General features: G+C 28.2%; 1 protein-coding gene across 2 annotated transcripts in view; it reads right to left on the bottom strand.

Moving 5' to 3' along the window:
- LOC136078210 (transient receptor potential cation channel subfamily A member 1-like) overlaps nucleotides 1–19,989 on the bottom strand; it is a 132,012-nt gene that overhangs the window by 24,768 nt on the left and 87,255 nt on the right. The window contains exon 11 of one of the 2 annotated variants that reach the window (XM_065793440.1): nucleotides 16,127–16,417. The exons of the other annotated variant lie outside the window; for it this stretch is intronic. Within the exon in view, the coding sequence (XP_065649512.1) occupies nucleotides 16,127–16,417 (291 nt within the window). The remainder of the gene's footprint in view (nucleotides 1–16,126; nucleotides 16,418–19,989) is intronic. 2 annotated transcript variants of the gene reach the window in all.

Consider the following 19,989-nt stretch of genomic DNA (forward strand, 5'->3'; position numbering starts at 1 on the left):
AAGTTTTTTTTTTTAAACATCTTCGCTTCCAACAAGGCTGCAAGCAGCCACTAATTAAAGTTCGAAGTTACTGAAAGAGAAAAGATGAAGATTGTAGAGCAAGATAACGATTAACGGACGACTTAAAAGATTGCAAATTATATGAATCAGGAAAGCAATATGAAGGAAGCGAATTCCAAAGAGCTGATGTTCGAGGAAAAAAACTAGACGAATAAGCGTTTTTAGAGCACTTAGGAACAGTCACAGAAAAAGGATGACACTTAATTAAATGACGAGTAACACGAGAATGAATTATAGTGAATATTAGTGAATGATAGGTTTAGAAAACTTGGTGATGATGATGGTTTTTTGTGTTTTATAGTTTTTGGTACTTTATTAATTTTTAAATTAGATTGAAGAACTTGACTCAAAGCATAGATAGTACTCAGAACACTGCTTAATAGCCCAAGCAATTGCCTCATTACTACTAATAAACCCTAAGCCGTAACAAAGGGCTCCAAATGTGGCCTCCGCAATGCACACCGAAAGTACAAACAGGGTCACTATTCATGCGCAACATGGCACTGTTAAATACTTTGATATTTTTTAGCTGTTGATGTAATCAGCCTCTCTGAGAGCTACCACAGAGTTCGGGAAACCTGACTACCAGCCGGCCTCAGAACCATAAAACTGAGTTTTAAAGCTGTACCCTCATTAGGAGATAATAGAATGAGTTGCCTAGTCATAAAAACAGAGACACAAGCAAAACCCATGCATTGAGTCAAGAAGATCCAGCATGCAATATCCTAAACTGGAAACAATGTATTTAAATACATCTGCGCCAGCCTAATAGATGAAGAAGGGGTGCGAGGCTGGTCAACAGATAAAATTTGTTTACCCCTTATGTCTTTGCCTACGAGACCTTCTACAAGACAGTAGCTGGGTGCATTTAACATCTGCCCAAGATGAGTATTTTTATCGAGACACCATCTCTAGCCTTTACTCAACCAAGAGCCCCAAGGCAGGGGGTGTTTTAAATCGGAGTTGGTATCTCCTAGCCTTTGCCTAAAAAGGCGTATCCTTCAAGGCAGCAGGTCATGAAGTAGATTGTACTGGGTTACATGTTACCAGTCACTGGATAACCTGATCTGACAGGAAGTATTGAAATTAATTAATTAATTGAAATAATAACCAAAAAAGTTAAAATATACTTTTGGGTTGCTGTTATCGCCCAACAATTTTAAATATTTTAATACTTTTTTATATAATGTTATTTTTAAATAAAGTAAACACGAAAAGAAAGTCAACTATTGAACTGGTAAATTTTAATTTAGATTGTTTACTGTATCATGTCAAATACAACAATAAAGAGTTTTAAAATGACTTTAATAAAAACGGAGCGTTTCCGCTAAAAACAAAACCGACAAGAATTACTGAGTCAGCAACTTTATTAACTGACAGTATTATAACGAACGATATTTTTAATCATTCTCTTATAAAAGGAATTATTAAATGCTATATCACAGATTATTTTCCGAATTTTTTCTTCATAAATACAGATACTAAAGTAATACTTAATTAAAAAAATAGCTTTTGTAAACGCATTTATTTTAAATCAAATTTAGCATCATTTAATGACCAATTATCAATGCTTCATTGGCAACATATTGATCATTCTCAGGACGCAAACTTACCTTATAGCAATTTTCTTAGAATATTCTACGGTATTTATGACGCAAATTTTCCTAATATTGAAATAAACCAAAAGCACAAAAAATAACATCCCCATGGATAACCAATGTACTAAGAATATCTTCCAAAATTAAACAAAAATCATATATTAAGTACTTGAAATCCAAATCAGTTGAAAATAAAATCATTTACAAAATTTATGCTAGAGAATTCGAAAGACAAAGAAAAACGTTAAAAAAAAAAAAAAAAAATACTATTTTTGACTTACTTGAAAAAAACAAAAACAACTTAAAACGCACTCAGCAAGTTTTCAGAGAAATTACTGGTAAAGCTAAAACTAAATCAGGCGCTTTGCATGACGGTTTTAAAATTAATGATAAAATTTTATATGTTTTAACCGATATTGCAATGCAATTAAAGAAGTATTTTATCTTATCGGAGCCTAACTTGACAAAAAATATTCAATATACTAGTAATTCTTTTGAATTTTTATCTCAAAAAACCACAAATCTTAATTGCATTGAAATATCCTTTAAGAAATTTGAAGCTGCTTTCTAAACGATTAAACCAAATCCCAGATAACACCAAATGATCGCCCAATATCGGCCCAATAAAATTTTCTCATGGCTATATTGGGCCATCAAAAGCTTTGCAAGGTTTGCAGAGTTTTGGCATTTGCTGCCTGGCTCGCACATCCGATAAAGGAGCGTGCATATTGGCAGACGAACTGGAATGTGATTGGGCCTATCTCTGCATCGACGGGCTGAAGAGTCTGCCCGAATGAAATAAAAAGTTCCAGCCTAAACAAAAACAATCATTTGTATCTCCCTCGTGCAACATAGCTTAAATTTGTTTTTCTAGTTCTTTATCTTCTAAAGTAAGTAGATTTAATTTATTATACAATTAACACAGCTCTCATGGTCAAATATTCACATTATATTTTCATAAAATTCACTTTGGGCTTCGGTTTTGACTTTAGATTCATAATTTTTGTAAATTAAAATAAACGATTTTTGTAAATTAATATTTATAAAATTTAATATTTATATAAATGTACATAAAGTTATATGTTATAAGTATTATATAATAATATGTTATTAATAATATATAAAACAATATATTAATACATCGATGTATATTTAAAAAATGGAAAAAAAATAGTTACATTTCAAGTAGATTATTATATAATTATTATTTGAAAAAGTAATAACTGTTATAACTATAGTTATGATAATTATAACTTATTATAACTATAAATCTAAAATAATCAACTCTAAATATAACTATTTTTTTCCTTTGTTAAATATACATCTATGTATAAAAATATTTATATAGAGTATTAGTGTATGAAGTAGATCTGCTTCATACGTTAATATCAAAACCTAAACACAGATATTTATTAATTGCAAAAAATCCAGATCTTGGTCTCTTTATAATTTATAATTATAATTTAAAAGTAAATTTATAATTCAAAACTATACATCTGGCTCTGCCCGTTTGTTTTTACAATAATGTTGTGGCCATTATTGCTTTAATTTGCTAGAGCTAGTTCAGTTGTCAAACTCTGATACAATTTTGTATCCATCTATATTACCAGAATGGATTCTGCGCCTTCATACTGGTCAAAGAGACAAAAAATTATGAAGTCAGTAAATAAAGGTTTCACAGCTATTGACGAAGAATCTGTCTGTAAAAATAAACCTTTGAACCAACATTTTGAGATTGACTGTTTTCAATGACAATTTTACAGACATTACGCAGGTGGAAAAAGTTAATTGTGCTGATTCAGAATTTTCTAGAAATCAAAATAAGTTAGACTTTGACAATCAATCTGAAAATAACAATAGCTTAGATGTATGCAATGAAATTACATCTCGACATGTTCAAACTTTAATAAATGATAATGAAACTAATGATGAATGGGATAGATATATCTATCAAGGTGGAAGTGAAGATTGTGATGCGAAATAATTATCAGAGACTGATCTGGCGAAAGCAAAATTAAGGATCAAGATAAAATTAAAAAATAATGAAAAATGTTTAGCATTTGAATTGGGATTGTGGGCAGGATCTTTTTCTATTTCTATGGTTGCCATTTCTTCTCTTTTGTCTATACTGAGAATATTTCACCCATTAATTCCAAAAGAACCAAGAAATATACTGAAGACACCAAATGCAAGCAATGTCCAAGCAGTTGAAGGTGGTTCCTATTTTGACTTTGATATTGTAAAGCCATTTCAGCGTCTAAGCCATTTAACACATTTCTTCAAATATGTTTCATCAGATGTTCCTGTCATTTCTCTGCAGATTAATTTTGATGGGTTACCTTTGCACAAGTTCACTACATAGCAGTTTAAGCCAATACTAGCAAAGGTATCGAAGCCATTTCAAAGTAATCCTTTTTTGATAGGCTTGTTTTGTGGACAGCGTAAAGTGGAACACATAGGTGAATTTTTAAAAGATTTTATTGAAGAAATGCTTAAATTAGAAAAGGGTCCTGTAAGTTTGTATGAAGGTGGTCAAAATTACTCTGCTAATATAAATATATTCTGTTTTATTTGTGACAACCCTTCAAGAGCATACGTGAAAAAGATCAAAGGTCATTCTGGATATTATAGATGTGATAAGTGTACACAAAGGAGGTATGGCACAACAAGGTTATATTTCCAACCACTAATGCTCCACTTAAGACTGATCAAGCTTTTAATCAGATGAAAGATTTTAAACATCGCATAGGCGTTATTCCTTTAAAAACTTTGTATATTGTCATGGTGACACAACTTCCATTTGACTACATGCACTTAGTGTGCCTTGAGGTAATGAGGAGGATTTTAATGTTTTTACTGAAAAGTCATGTTTGAGATGGATTAAGGATAGGACAGACATCCATTCATGGAATTTCAAAAAGGCTATTTGAATTTAGAACTTTTTTTGCCCGCGAGTTTTCCAGTAAGTGCAGACCTTTAAGTGACATTGAAAGATGGAAAGCAGTTGAATAAAAAGGCTCTGTATAAAAATATTCTTTTGATTTTTGTTAAGATTTACTGTTTAGCTAGTCCAGATCTGTGTGCATGTCATGCAGATTATGCAGCAACTCTTCTATGCGCTTTTGTTGAAAATGCTATGGAAACTTACGGTAGAGAGTTTGTTAGCTACAATCTACATGGCTTAATATATATAGCAGAAAATGTAAAAAATATTTGGATCACTTGATAACTACTCTTTACTTAAGATTGAAAACTTCCTAGGACATTTAAAACATTTGATACTTTAATAACAAGTTTTGTGTGATTTGAAATATTTCAAACTTGTCTAAGTAGCATGTATAACTATAAATAATCACTTAAAACCTAATAAATGTAAAGTGTTGTTCTCTATTTCCTAATATCTCCTACAAGACAAATTTATACAGAATTTTGCTACTTGGCACAGGGGTCAAGTAACTTCTTAAGTACTAAATACACTAGCCAGCATAATTTCGGAGTAGCCAGATGATTTAAGTTTTAATTAACATTTATTGAATTTAGATTTAGATTATAGATTTACCTACAATTGTAAATATAAACCTTTAAAGGCATAGATTTGTCTAAATTGGAATTTGATTTATGTTAAAATGTATATTTAAAAGCAATCTAAAAAAAAATATTTTTAATAAATAATTTAGTTTTCAATTACAACACTTGATTTAAAGCGCCCATTCCAAAACTGTATAACTAAAACTTTGCTTGATCGGAACTTCGTTATAAGTATAAATTATAATTTTTGCACATGACTTAAGCAAAAATATAAACATATTGGTTAAATGTGGTAAACTCATCATTATTTGGTATTATATATTTGGTGTATATGTATATTTAATGTATATATATATATGTAATGTATATATATATATATTTAATGTATATATATATTAAATGTATATATATATATTTAATGTATATATACATTTAATGTATATATATATATATATATATATATATATATATATATATATATATACAGGGTGTTCGGGATAAATTTGACATATTTATAATTGATTATATTTTTTTGTAGATTAGAGGTATTAATACACACTACAGGTCATTTAAAAGTTTGAACCCTTCTTTATTCATATACAAGATGTCAGAAAGGATGGATGACTGGAACCCACCTGAATCATGGAAGAGAATAACTTGCATCATGATGATTCGTGCCGGCCATCAAAATAAGGATATTATGACTGCTGCCCAATGCTCCCTGAACACAGTAAAAATAATCAGGTATGAACTAGAGACTTGCAATGGTGACTACGAGGATGTAGTAAGAAGAAAAATCCCTAGCAGACAATCTGATTGCGTTCGTACAGCAGAATTCCTCGCAAGTCTGCAGGAATAGGTGTTGAAGAACCCTGGCATTGGAATTAGGGCTTTGTCACGTGAAATAAATGTTGCATACTATGAAGCTTGCACTCAATGAAGACCTTCGCTACTACTCATACAAGCGCCACAAAGGTCAGCTACTCACAGAAAAGGCCCGTGAAAAACGTTTGATAAACGCGAAGAAACTTCTAAACAAAGTGAAACATCCTGTAGAACCACAAACAATCAGGTTTTTTTCCGATAAGAAAAACTTTTGCCAGGATCAAAAACACAACACGCAGAATAACAGGTGGCTTGCATGCAGTACAAAGGACATTCCTCGTGTAATGCAGACTAAATTTCCCCAAACTGTGATGGTTTTCGGATGTGTATCCTCTGAAGGCGATGTGATGGCTCAGCATTTTTTCCAAGAGGGCCTCAGGTTGACTTCAGATAGCTACGTGGAGTTGCTGAACACTGTAGTCAAGCCCTGGATAACAAGGGTAGCCAATTGTAGGCCGTATTTATGGCAGCAGGATTTGGCCCCTTGCCATACCTATGTAAAAAGTCAAAAATGGTTGTCTGAAATTTTCTACGACTTCACCAGTCCAAATGTTTGGCCTCCAAACTCACCAGACCTTAATCCCATGGATTATTTTGTATGGGGCGCAGTTGAAAAAGACATCAATCGCACTTCCAGTAATACAAAAGCCCAGTTAGTGGATAAAATTAAAACAGTTTTTGAGGCCCTTCCCAGAGAGACTGTAGCATTAGCTTGTTCGAAATTCCGAAGCAGGATTGAAGCAGTGATCGATGCTAATGGTGGTTATTTTGAGTGAATTTTGTTCATAGTATTGTAATTTACTATGCCTGTAATTTTTTTGTCAACTCATTAAATTTAATAGATGCAAAGAAGATTTTCCTTTTTCTTTCGAAACTGTCAAATTTATCCCGAACACCCTGTATATATATATATATATATATATATATATATATATATATATATATATATATATATATATATATATATATATATATATATTACTCTCTCTCTCTCACTCTTTCTCTCTCTCTATATATAAATATATATATATGAATATATATATAAATATATATATATATATATATATATATATATATATATATGTATATATATATATATATATGTATATATCTCTCTCTCTCTCTCTCTCTCTCTCTCTCTCTCTCTCTCTCTCTCTCTCTATATATATATATATATATATACAGAACTCTTATATGTTGTCAGAAAGTTTTTTCCATAATTTGTACATATTTATTACAAAAAGTAAGAATTAAAAGGCAAGACCGGAATTTTTTTTTTTATTAATTGATAGACTGCATATATATATAAATTTATATATATATATATATATATATATATATATATATATATATATATATATATATATATATATATATATATATATATATATATATATATATATAATAATTGAGTTTAATTATTGTTTTAAACTAAATAAAAACTTAATTTTTGTTTTTTTCTTTTAAATATATGAACACATTAAATATAAAAATTGGAAACGTGTCCCAGAAAAAATGTGTCTCACTAGAAAGTAAACCATTGTTTTTATGCATATTTTTGTTTATATTATTTTACTTAATTCTTACAGCATACCATGTTTCATCTACTTGAGTTTCAAGAGGGAGCAGTAGTAGTTCCACATTGCTGGTTAAAATGCCACACAATGGGAAAAAGTAGGAAAAGTCCCCATATTAAATCATAAAGACTGGCCCATCTATCCATATTTGCGGATACTGAAACGCGGAGGTAAGTAAATTTATACCAAATCAATAATTATACATGTATGTTTAAATTTATTAATGGATATGTCTAAAAAGCGAACACGTTTTGTGGTTGCACTATTTGGTTAATAGTAGTTAAAATAATTAAGTATAAAATTTATTTGTCACAGAATATGAAAAGATGCGAAGGGCAGAAGTCAAGTCCTTGGATAACGCTGACATTTCTTCAAGTTCTTCAAGTTACTCTAAACAAGTCATTAAGCCAGAAAAGAGGAAAAGGAAGCAGAAACGGTAATGGTATGATATATTGTTGCTCTAGTTCTTAACATATAGTTGTAGTGCAGAATTGTGAAACTCTTATTTTTTTGTTATGCATAACTCAGATATTAATGAATTAATATTAAATTAATATAAAATTAAAAGGAAGTGTAAGATTACATATAACTAGGTTATTTTGTAAATTTTAATATTATCCTTAATTGATTTTAGCAACAGGGTGTACCGGAGACATAGGACAAATCATTTTCCCAAAGGGCGACTTTTGAAAAAAATGCCTGTTGGTCAACTTTGTTTTTATTTATAAAAAAGAGTCTTTATTAGTAAAATTGTATTTTTATGATGCTGATTTTATTCCTTGTGATTGTGAAAAAAAAAAACTTTTACAAAATAAACAGTTAAAAAAACATTTAAAGTAGTTTAAAAATGAACACACTATTGTGCGTTATAAATTTTACTAAACGCAGCAAAAAGAAGTCGATTTAAATTGTATTCAATTAGATGCACCCAATTTAAAATGTTTATAATTAAAATGTAAAGTGCAGGTATACTGTTTTTTAAAGTTTTGTTGCATTTTAAAACACGTTTACTTTTAAAATATAAATGCAAATGTACCTAAAGAAAATTAAACGTTACTTGCATTTTGAACGTTTCAAAATAAGATTTTCTTTTTTACTCAAAATGGTTGTGTATCATTTTTTTATTCATTTTAAATCACATGACATTAATAATACTAACCGTTTTGTTTTTATTAATTAAAATAAATTTCCATATAAATTTTGTCAAACAAAATCAGCGTAGTAAAAACTATGAATTTTTTTTTTGAAAAAATGAATTTTTTTTCTGAAAAAATGAATTTTTTTTTCCTGAAAAAAACAAACAAACAAAAACGGAACTATCGACAATCATAGCGGACAAATAAACTAAAACGAAATATGTTTTGGAAAATACCAGAAGACTCCTGTTCAATTAATTAATTAATTGAGTGCATTTTTTATCAGTTTATTGTTTGAAAAAATATATTATTTCAGCGTTCCTGAATTTGGATCTGAAAGTCAATCCAAAGTGGTAAGGAGAAATCGTCAGTGTTCGAGCTCAAGCTCAGAAGAAGAACTACAACCATCAAAAAATGTGGTGCATAAATCACTTTCTGCACCACTAACTCCACGTCATATTGTACCAACACCAACTCACTAAAGATTTGGTCAACACGTTCAACACATCAGCACGTTCTGCTTCCAAAACTCGTAAGTTTTAAGCTTAGAATTTATTTTTAGGCCTTTGTTCTCAAACAACTTCGACTTTGAACTTCGTTTATCAAAAAAAACTTTTTATTTTAAAATATATACTATTAGCATGTAACTTGATAATATTTTTTTATCTATATTTCCTGATATAGTAAAGCATACTGTGGCTGAGGATGTTAAACCATTTTTCTAAAGTGTGTTCAAGCAGGTAGAGGAGCTGAAAGCTGAAATTAAAGAGCAGCAACAGAAACAAACCCCCATTGGGCAAACTATGACTGCAATTCTTCCAGAAGCCTTAACCTTTTCGCTCCAACAGATAACTGATCTTCTGGAACTCAAACTTTTTTTTAAATTTTAATTAGTTGGTGGCAGATCCATTTGCAGATTTATCATAGCTTATATGCTGCAGATCTATCGTAGCTTATATGTTTTTTTTTTAGATAAACTACTTGACTCGCATTGGTGAGAATAGCCAGGAAGACTTTATGAGAAAAGTATCGTAAAGAATTTTGACAGCACAACTCTCGATGCTATACAATTTCACTGAAAAAAAAGGAAAGCTAGAGTTTAGTGGCCTAGTTGGGGTGAAAGATGTGATATATGGTAAGTCTATGCATTTCATAGATAAGCCAGTTGCCCGAAATATTTGCGATATTCTGAAAACTTTATGAAATATTTTTCATATACGTATTTTCGTATTTTTATTTTGTAGTAATTTGCTATATTTCTATTGTTGAACTATTTAGACAAACATTAGCTGGGCTATTCCACGTTGTCAAGGCGTGACATTTGACTTTGTTTTTGGAAAAAAACATCAGATTTTAGCGCAATTAGAATTAAAAATTTAAAAATTAAAGATAGTAAAAAATTTTAATAAACATTGCAGTTTCTAAAAACAAAATTATTTAGTTTTTATATTTTATAGACTTTTAGGTACACGCATTAAAAGGTTGCGTCACGACGTGACAAAAAATATCTAGGATTTTCCGACATTAGAATAAATGACAGTAGTTCAGCTCTTGTGGATATTTTGTATTAAATATTTTTTTGTTATGCCTTGGATACTTAAAAGGTGTTTTAATAGTTTCATAACATTTTAAAAATGTTTTATAAATTTAAATGGAGACACCACATAAAAATATCAACGGAGTTTAAGTCACACCGTGACGTCACGGTGTGACTAGTACAAAATTTTTGAATATTAAGACAATAACATCATCAAAAAGACAGTTGAAAAAAAAGAAACCAATTTATTCGGATTTTTATAAGATTGGTATAACAATAACGTTTAACAAAACAGTTTATTTACAACAATTTCAAAAAAAGTTTTTTAAAATTCAATTACGTTTGATGATCTTTCCAAGTTCTGTGCCATTAAAAGCAGTTTTAATTTTTTCAGCAGCAACCATGAAAACGTTTACTTAACTTTCATCTCTAAAAGGCTTTATAAAATGCTGTTGCGTCATTAATCAGAGCTTCTCTTTGAACAATTTTTTGTATTGCTAATCTTTTTATGGTTGCTCCTTTACCATCGCATGGTCCTTTACCATGAGAGGTTGCAAAGTAATTTCAGCAAATTTTAATTTTGTGCTTGCTTTTAAGCCATGGAATTGAAGCTACTATGTAACAATTTTTAAATTGGCTGCTAGGACCATCAGACCAAACTTATTAGAAAGGATGTAAAAAGTATTTTACATCCTTTCTAATAAGTTTAGTTATTAACAAGTCAATAAAATAAAAAACTGAATTCTTGAGTGGTTCAAATCATCAGAAATAATAACAGCAAATTTGCAAGAGTCACCATGCCAGCTAGCAGCAGTAAATTATGTTACTAATTTTTTGTTCCAATGTGCTGACTGAACTTCATCCCGCCAGAAAGTTGAGAAGTTTTCTGCAAATTCAACTTGTAACAAAACTGAATCAAGATTGCTTTTTAAAACTTTTTTTTGGTTTTCATAACTCATTGATTGTTTTCCTTTTATAAAATAATGCAAAAGAAATTTGGGGAGCATTTTGCAAACATTGTTATACAAAATTATGGCTTTATCTTTTTTTAGTGCTTTTTCGAGGTACTTGGTTCCATTAAGTTGCGTAACTTTCTCCTAAAGGTACCAGGTGATTTCTTTATTGTGGTTTTTTTCATCTAGATGGTGTGTTTTGAGAAATATATTTCCGCTTAAAATAAATAAGCTTCACAAAGATTATTCCAACAATCGTCATTTTTCTCGTCACACACTAAAGTATTTGGTAAAGCATGCGAATAAAGGGGAATTTTTAAATCGATGAAATGTAATTCTTTGAGTGACAAAATAATATTTTCATGTTTTTGACATGAGCAAACATTTCTAGGCATTAAGCTTGATAAAAGTATATAAAAGTATAAATCAGTGTGTTCGTTTTTAAATATTTGATATGCTTCACTTATATTCATTGTTAAATACCTTTTTTGCATTTTCTTTTTTTTTTTATTACTTCTTAAAACAATCGTATCTCTTACTCCAGGTGCCTGACGGGATATACCATCTTGTTAAAAAAAACTAATGACGCATCGCTTCGTTTCATCATTAAGAGCATTAGATCCATGTTTTGGTTGCATATCGGGAAAATCTTTGTTAAACTGAATTGCAAGTTGTTTAAGAACACTTGCTTTTTTAAGAGGAGAAGTTTAATTTAAAAAATGTCACACCGTGTCGTCACAAGGTTACATGAACTTAAGACACATAACACAAAAACTAAAAATATTTAAATTTAAACATCTATTGATATTTATTGCCCTATTTTAGTTACAAGTAACTTATAGATATTTATTTAAAATAAATAAATATTCTTACGCTAGAATAAAAAATGTTACTATTAGTGTCACGGCGTGACATGTAACAGCGTGACAAACTTAAAAAAGACCAAATAAAAATTTCTCAATGAAAGACTATTTAATTATTATAATAAATTTTCAGTTTGAAAAGCAAGATCCCTATATATCTTTTGCGTGAGACAAATCTACATAGAAATTTAAAAAAGTTTTAAAAAAAAGGTTTCAAAATGGTTTACTAGAAAAATAATTTAAATTTAAAGTCTAAAAAACTTTGTTTAAAGTTTAAGCATCAAATCCTAAAATTAAACTTTTTGTATAACGCGGAATAGCCCAGCTTTGGGAATGTATGTAAAGTTGTCATTTGTTTAGATTTGTTAAATGTTCTACCATTTGTGATAGTTGTCACTTAATAAATGAAATGCTCTACCCAAATAAAATAAAAGCAACGATAAAAAAAAACTACATATATTTGGAAAATGGATTACCTAATTACATAATTAAATTATTTTTCTTTTAAATAAAAGAAAAAGCAAAACATGTTGAATAAAAACGAATCAGAATTGTATATAGTATATTTTTTAACAATTTATTTTTTGATTTTGACTTATTATTGAAATTACACATAAGGGTTTTAATCTGGTGCTAATATGAAAGTGTCATAGTGTAAGTGTAATTATTAATTTTAACAGACAAGACGTCTGTTTTTGTGACTTGTTCAGTGGTGGCGGATTAAAGTTATACTTTGTTATATGCTTTTTTTCTTTTCATTTTTTTTTCTCTATGTAATCTTTGTATTTCTTCATGTAGATGCAGTAAGAAAAACTTCCCCCAGCAAAGATTAGTCAACTGGACAATATCTTGTCAAAATGGATGTCAGGTTAACTTGACATGGACAGCTTAAAAAAATTTGAGAGGAGAGGCGTAAAAGTTTGGAAAGTTCTGTCAAAAATATTTAATTTTTCTTTTTTATAATAAATAATTATATCAAATGTATTGAAGTATTTATCTTTAATTAATTGTATTTTATTTCAAACAAATTGACAAAATAAATTTTCAGAAAGAAATTTAGTTGTTATCCTATGTATTACAAATGTGTTAGCACAGAAGTGACAATTGTAAGCTCCAGTTGCTAAAGAAAAATGTGGCGTCAATATACAAAATCTAATATAACGACAGGAATAGCCAATATTAGGGTTGTATTGGCAGAGGTTGGACGATTATTATGACCAACGTCTCCCCAGTAGTAGCTATTATTTGGCCGTGATTTGGGACAATAATTGCCAATGTTGAGCCATGATTAGCCAATCAAAATCAATCATGGCCCAATATTGGAGCAATGATTCTGCCGATTATATCCGATATTTGCCTGGTAATAGCCCAATTTGCATTCCCCATTATTTGCCCATTATTGGCAGTCTGTATTGGCCCAATATTGGCACAATGAAATTGTGCTGGCTATAATCAAGCAAAAGGATTCGACGTTATCAACGGAAAGGTTATTATAAATTCTTACAATTTTATTAAAAATATTCTATTTAAAACCTTTTCGTCTTGCGTTAGCTAAGGAGTTTTCCCTGTTCAACTTAAATTGCCAAAGTAATGGCGATATTTAAAAGAGGGGATGCAACTAATGTAATTAACTATTGCCCTCTTTCTTTTCTCCTTGTATTTTCAAAAATTTTAGAGAGAGTCATATAAAAAAATCAACACTCATCTTTCTGTAAATAGTATTTTATTTAATAATCAATATGGTTTCCAAAAAATAACTCCATAGAGCATGCAATACTTCAGTTTACACGTAGTATTAACGAATTGTTTAATAAATCAGAATATACATAAGGAATTTTTATTGGTTTATCAAAATATACTATTGATACTATTGACCATTAAAATGATACAAAATATATACAAAATATAATATAAATACATAATACAAAAGATACTTTTGGTGCTATTGACGATCAAATTCTTATTAAAAAGCTTGATTTATATGAAATCACAGGAGTCGTTTTAAAATGTGTAAAGATTTATTTAAATAATCATGCTCAGTATGTACACATTGACAATAAATCACTAAAAGTGTCACTAAAACTTGTGGCGCGCCACAAGGTTCTATACTAGGACCTCTTTTTTTTCTTATATATGTCAATGATCTCCATAAAGCATCCAGCCTGAGGACAATAATGTTTGCCGACCGCACAAGTTTATTTTTATCTCACAGAAACATTAATATACTATTTGAAATTATGAACTTAGAACTTAAAAAAATTTCTGACTGGTTCAAAGTAAATAAACTTTTAGTAAATATTGAAAAAACTAACTAGACTCTATTTCATCCACTTTCTAAATAAAAACTAATACCATACGAAACGCCATCTATATTCATTGATAATATTCAAGTAAAAAGAGTAAAAACTACTCAGGTTTTAGGAATATATATTGCATAAAATCTTACATGGAGACAGCGCATCGAAAATTTAAGCAACAAAATTTCAAAAAGTATTGGAATATTACAAATATCAAAAAGATATATTACGTGGGACAGTACTAACAAAAGTAAACTTGAGTCTTTTCATCATCATCAGAAATATATATCACGTTTAGTTAATTCTTGTGATCGACGAACTCATTTAAAGCCTCTCTTAAGAAAATAGAATGTTTTAAACATATATCAACTTAACGTATATAATAATCTTTGTTTTATGTACAAATGTAAAACGAAATTATCTCCGTCTCCTTTTCATAGTTTATCTATAACAAAGCAAAAAAATAAATACGATCTACAAAATGATGATTTTTTGAAGCAACCATTTTCGAAAACTAATCATTGTAAATTTTGCATATCATTTTGTGGACCGTATTGTCGACCGAACAAAATTGTCTAAAATAACTTTGATTTTTCTTTTAGAAGGAATTACCAATATTTTATAACAAAGTTGAATGAAGTAGTTTCTGAAATTGACCATCTATAAATGCACTTTTAAAACCTTTTAAAATTCTTTTTATCTAATATTTCTATCGGTTTAAATAATTTGTAATGTATGATTTTTCCTGACATGATTTCTAACTCAATTATTTACGATCTGCAAGCCTATATTGCTTTTATATTTTCTGTCAAATAAGAAATATCTTTAAGAAATATTTTGTGAATCTTTTTTTTTTTGTAATTTTTTTTATTTAAATCTTGTTATTCTGTTATTATTGCAAAACATTTACGTTTTTATTTTCTACGTAAAATATTTAACATGTAAAAATGCGAAAACGTCTTTGTATAGCGATACTCGACGACCACGAAGGCGGAAATATATATATATATATATATATATATATATATATATATATATATATATATATATATATATATATATATATTTATATATATATATATATATATATATATATATATTTGTAAATATAAAGATATATATATATGTATATGTATATATAAATATATATATATTTTCTACATATAAATATATATATATATATCTTTATATTTACAAATATATATATATATATATATATAAAAATATATATATATATATTTATATATATATATATATATATATATATATGTATATATATGTATATATATATATGTATACATATATATATATATATATATGTATACATATATACATATATATATATATATATATATATGTATACATATATATATATATGTATATATATATATAAATATATATTTATATATATATATATATATATATATATATATATATATATATAAATATATATATATATATATATATATATATATATATATATATATATATATATATATATATATATATATATATATATGTGTGTGTGTGTGTGTGTGTGTATATACGTCAGAGTGTCTGCTATGAAATTTTCATATAAAAGAAATCAAATTCCGTGAATGTATTTACAAAATTATTACCTATGCTTTGATTTAAAAATGCTTTCTGTAATTATAAATAAAAAATAAAACAGCAACTTATATAATGACTTACAAGCAAGTTCATCACTGCAATTAACATGATTAAAGCAAAAAAAATGAAAATTAATATGGATATTTCGGTATTCTTTTCAAAATCATTAGATTGATGATCTGAATCAATATAATGTGCTGTATAGATAGTATCATAGTTTATTTCGCCTAGCATCATAACAAACGTCTTTACAATTGAATGACTAAAATCACCGAATGGCGGTTGGTAATCAAGTAGTGAATAGAATGACAAAGCAAAACCAATCAAGAGAATGCTGAAGATTATCAATACTTTGAGTAATGTATAAAGAACCTAAAATAAAACAACAGCAATCATTTTGTACATAGCTAAAGTTACATGTAAACATTATTGCTTTAAAAAATATAGACAGTTTTAGATTTGTTGTAGTTTAAACTGCAATATTAGTTTGTATGGAAAAGTTATTCCAGTTGAATTCGGTCTTTAAATCAAAAACACTTGAAAAAATTTAAAAGTTTAGGCTATATTAGATTTGAAATAAGTGGGTGAAATATATAACTATACAAGTGAAGCAGTTTAAAGGAAAAAATATGATAAAGTTTTTATTCATATAGGTGATTTAGTAAAACGTAATTAGAAAAATGTAGTAGCATTTTTTAGTGACCAATTAAGTTAGAAAATTCTTTCATTACCATTAGGCATAAACATATTAAAAATTAAATATTTATATATAACATATAATAAATTATATATAGATATACTTTAATAGTTTTGGAAATTAAAAATTTTTTGAAAATATTATCAAAAATAAGTATTACAGTAAGTAAAAGCAAACTCTAGTAGCATTTTTTAGTGAAATAAAATAGTAAATAATATCATGAACTTATATATGTATATTCAGCGTGCAAAGCTAACCACGGCATTTGATAATTTGACAAAAAAGCGCCGAGGCAAAACAAAAAAACCATACGTTAACAAATTTAATTTCTTTTTTAAAAACTAAAAAGCGTTTTTAATAAAATAAAAATCTCTATTACAGTATATTTTTATAAATTAGCAGCCAATTTTAAAATTTAGTAGCAGTGAAGCAGTGGTCACGTTTGTATTTAGACCTAAAAGATATTGAACTCTAGTCATTGCTTATTTTAAAACTACGGAATCATTCATAATTCCATCACTAATTTTTAAACCTAATTAACCTTAACAATTTTAGGCTATGATAATTGTTTAAGTGTAAACGGTGTCTCATGACACACGTGAACCTATATAACTAAAAGCATTTGAAAAGTTCAATGGTAATCCAATTTTTATGCAAGTTTTTATATTAACAAATTGTAATTAAAATTACCGGCAATTACACAAATAAAGTCATAATTAAAAATTATGAAACTTAAAAATGATGCGCTTAATCAATTCGTGTCAGAATATATGTTGTTTAAAAAAGCCACTTTAAAGTGTAAAGTTTTTAAACATTTCGTAGACTTTACTAGACTCAAATTATTTAGATAAAAACGCCTAGAAGGAGCAATGTGGATTAGTCATCAGACAATTGTTATTGACACTCATTTGAACCTTGTGGTTCTATTATTGTTTGCCAACAAACAGGTACAAAATCCAATCAATGCAACAGGTACAAAATCCAATCAATGCAACTATTAAAAAAGTTCAATTCTTCATAAATTATACGAAACGCCAGTTTTCGTATAATTTATGAAGAATTAACTTCAGATTATCAAATATATTTTCAGTCGGGTTTGTCTTACACAAATAAAGGAGAAAAATTAAAATAATAATAGAACCAGCAATGGAGTTTAATAACTGTACTAAATATAGTCTTAACGAAAATGTTTTTGCACGCAAGGGGTAATATCTTCAAGATCTTCTTTCACATAGCACGTTCATATTTTTAGGTTGTTAGATTACGGTTAATAGATACATACATACATATATATATATATATATATATATATATATATATATATATATATATATATATATATATATATATATATATATATATATATATATATATATATATATATATATATATATATATATATATTGTTTTAGCATAGTTAACGGTAGCATTTGGGTATTTTAGTATTTATAATTTGATAATGCCACCCAGATTGTAAGCAACGAATCTAGTATAATAAAAAAATGAATTTGATAAGTTGTATAAACCAAGATTTAGTAATCTTTTATAACGGTAGAGCCCAAGTTTACAACTTATAAATATTGTCCAGAATTTAAAGAGCTACTAACATCTTGTTAGTAGCTCTTTAAAATCCATGCATGGAGCTTGAGAGCTGCATTTTAACATCAAAATGTTAACACCAAAATAGACTTGCAAGCAGCAGGTTGCCGAGCCATAGTATAAACATTTAGTTAATATAGTGTAGACTATGCACTTACATAAATATTTATTTTTTTTCACAGCTGACCAAGCATAATCTTTGAAAAAAGTAATTGTGTTAAAATGTTACAAGTAAACAGCTAATGTTTGCTTATTTATTTCTCTATGCATGTGGTATTTTTAAAGCACAACACTGTTTAAAAAAGTAGAAATGTAGTTGGTGTCATTAAAATACTGATGGTTAGGTAAGTGTGTAACACAAGACCACAAACGCTGCCTAACTTTCTTTTTTTGAAGTAACTAAATTTACTGAAAAAAAAAACACTGTTGACGTCAACTTTTCTAGACCTCCCCCTCCCCCCACCTCTTCATTCCACTTGTCACATATTGTCAAAAAAACTTTTCCATTTTAAAAACAGTCAATCGAATTCTCACACTTTACACTGGCACTGCTCAGTGGTAGAACATTATCATTTTGTAACAAACCACTGACAGCAGCTATTCCGTTAGCAACTATTAATTGCGAATTTTTCCTTTTATATAACTAGCATGCTCTCTCTTACTAACACGTTTTATTCTTAAAGGTAAAAGTCGAATCTTAGAAAGATTCTACTAGTATTTATGGTGTCATTTAAACATAACATATCATCTATATTATCAATATCGTCATTTTTTTCACTTGGGTTGGTGGTTGAAAAAGCTCTGTGGCAATTTGGAGTTACAGTTTTTGGTACAGTTTTTGACCTGGATAAATGTCTTTATTTGTTAACTTTGAAAGACAGTCTGTAGTCTCTAGGTCAATACATTACATCTTAAAGCTTTAAATGAGCAATAATTAGCCATACCGAACGGATTTAAATAATAGCGCTGCAAATGCATGTATTTAACCAACAACGGTGATTTGAAGTGAAAAAAAATTAAGTTGATATTTATATTAAGTTATAAGTTCGCCTGAAAATCAAACTCTGTTCCTGGATCAAAATTTCTGAGCAAAAGTAAATAAAAACCTTTTATTGTGAATAAATACTTAAATGACCTTTATTAAATTTTCCAATACAATAATTAAGTCTTGTTCAACAGATACGTCAAGATGGAGATATATTTAAAACAGCTCTTGCTTTATTTTCAAATCTAACTTTCGTCTTCTAATAATTTGATTCGATTTTAGTGATAAAGTTATGTAAATTAAACTTTTGAAATTAATTTAGAGAGATTTTTTTGCAAAATAAAAATATACAAACTTACTAAAACTAGCTTTACACGGCAAGTTAATTTGCGAACCCTAATATCGCTTTTAAAATATTAAAGACTATGTTGACCTAACTTAGCTCATAAAAACTCGATGATTTTAATTCATAGTAAAAATCTCATCAAAATGGTTTTTATTGTTTCTAAAAGTGTGAAATATATGTACCCTGTACTGTATTTAATACATGTATTAAATACATTTTAAGGTATTTCACTTTTGTCGTCATATTGGTTTTAAAATAACTTTTGTCACCATATTATTTTATATATGTATTATTTTGTCACCATTCACTTTTGTCGC

The sequence above is a fragment of the Hydra vulgaris genome, chromosome 03 (genome assembly GCF_038396675.1).
Source record: "Hydra vulgaris chromosome 03, alternate assembly HydraT2T_AEP".
NCBI classification, from domain to species: domain Eukaryota; kingdom Metazoa; phylum Cnidaria; class Hydrozoa; order Anthoathecata; family Hydridae; genus Hydra; species Hydra vulgaris.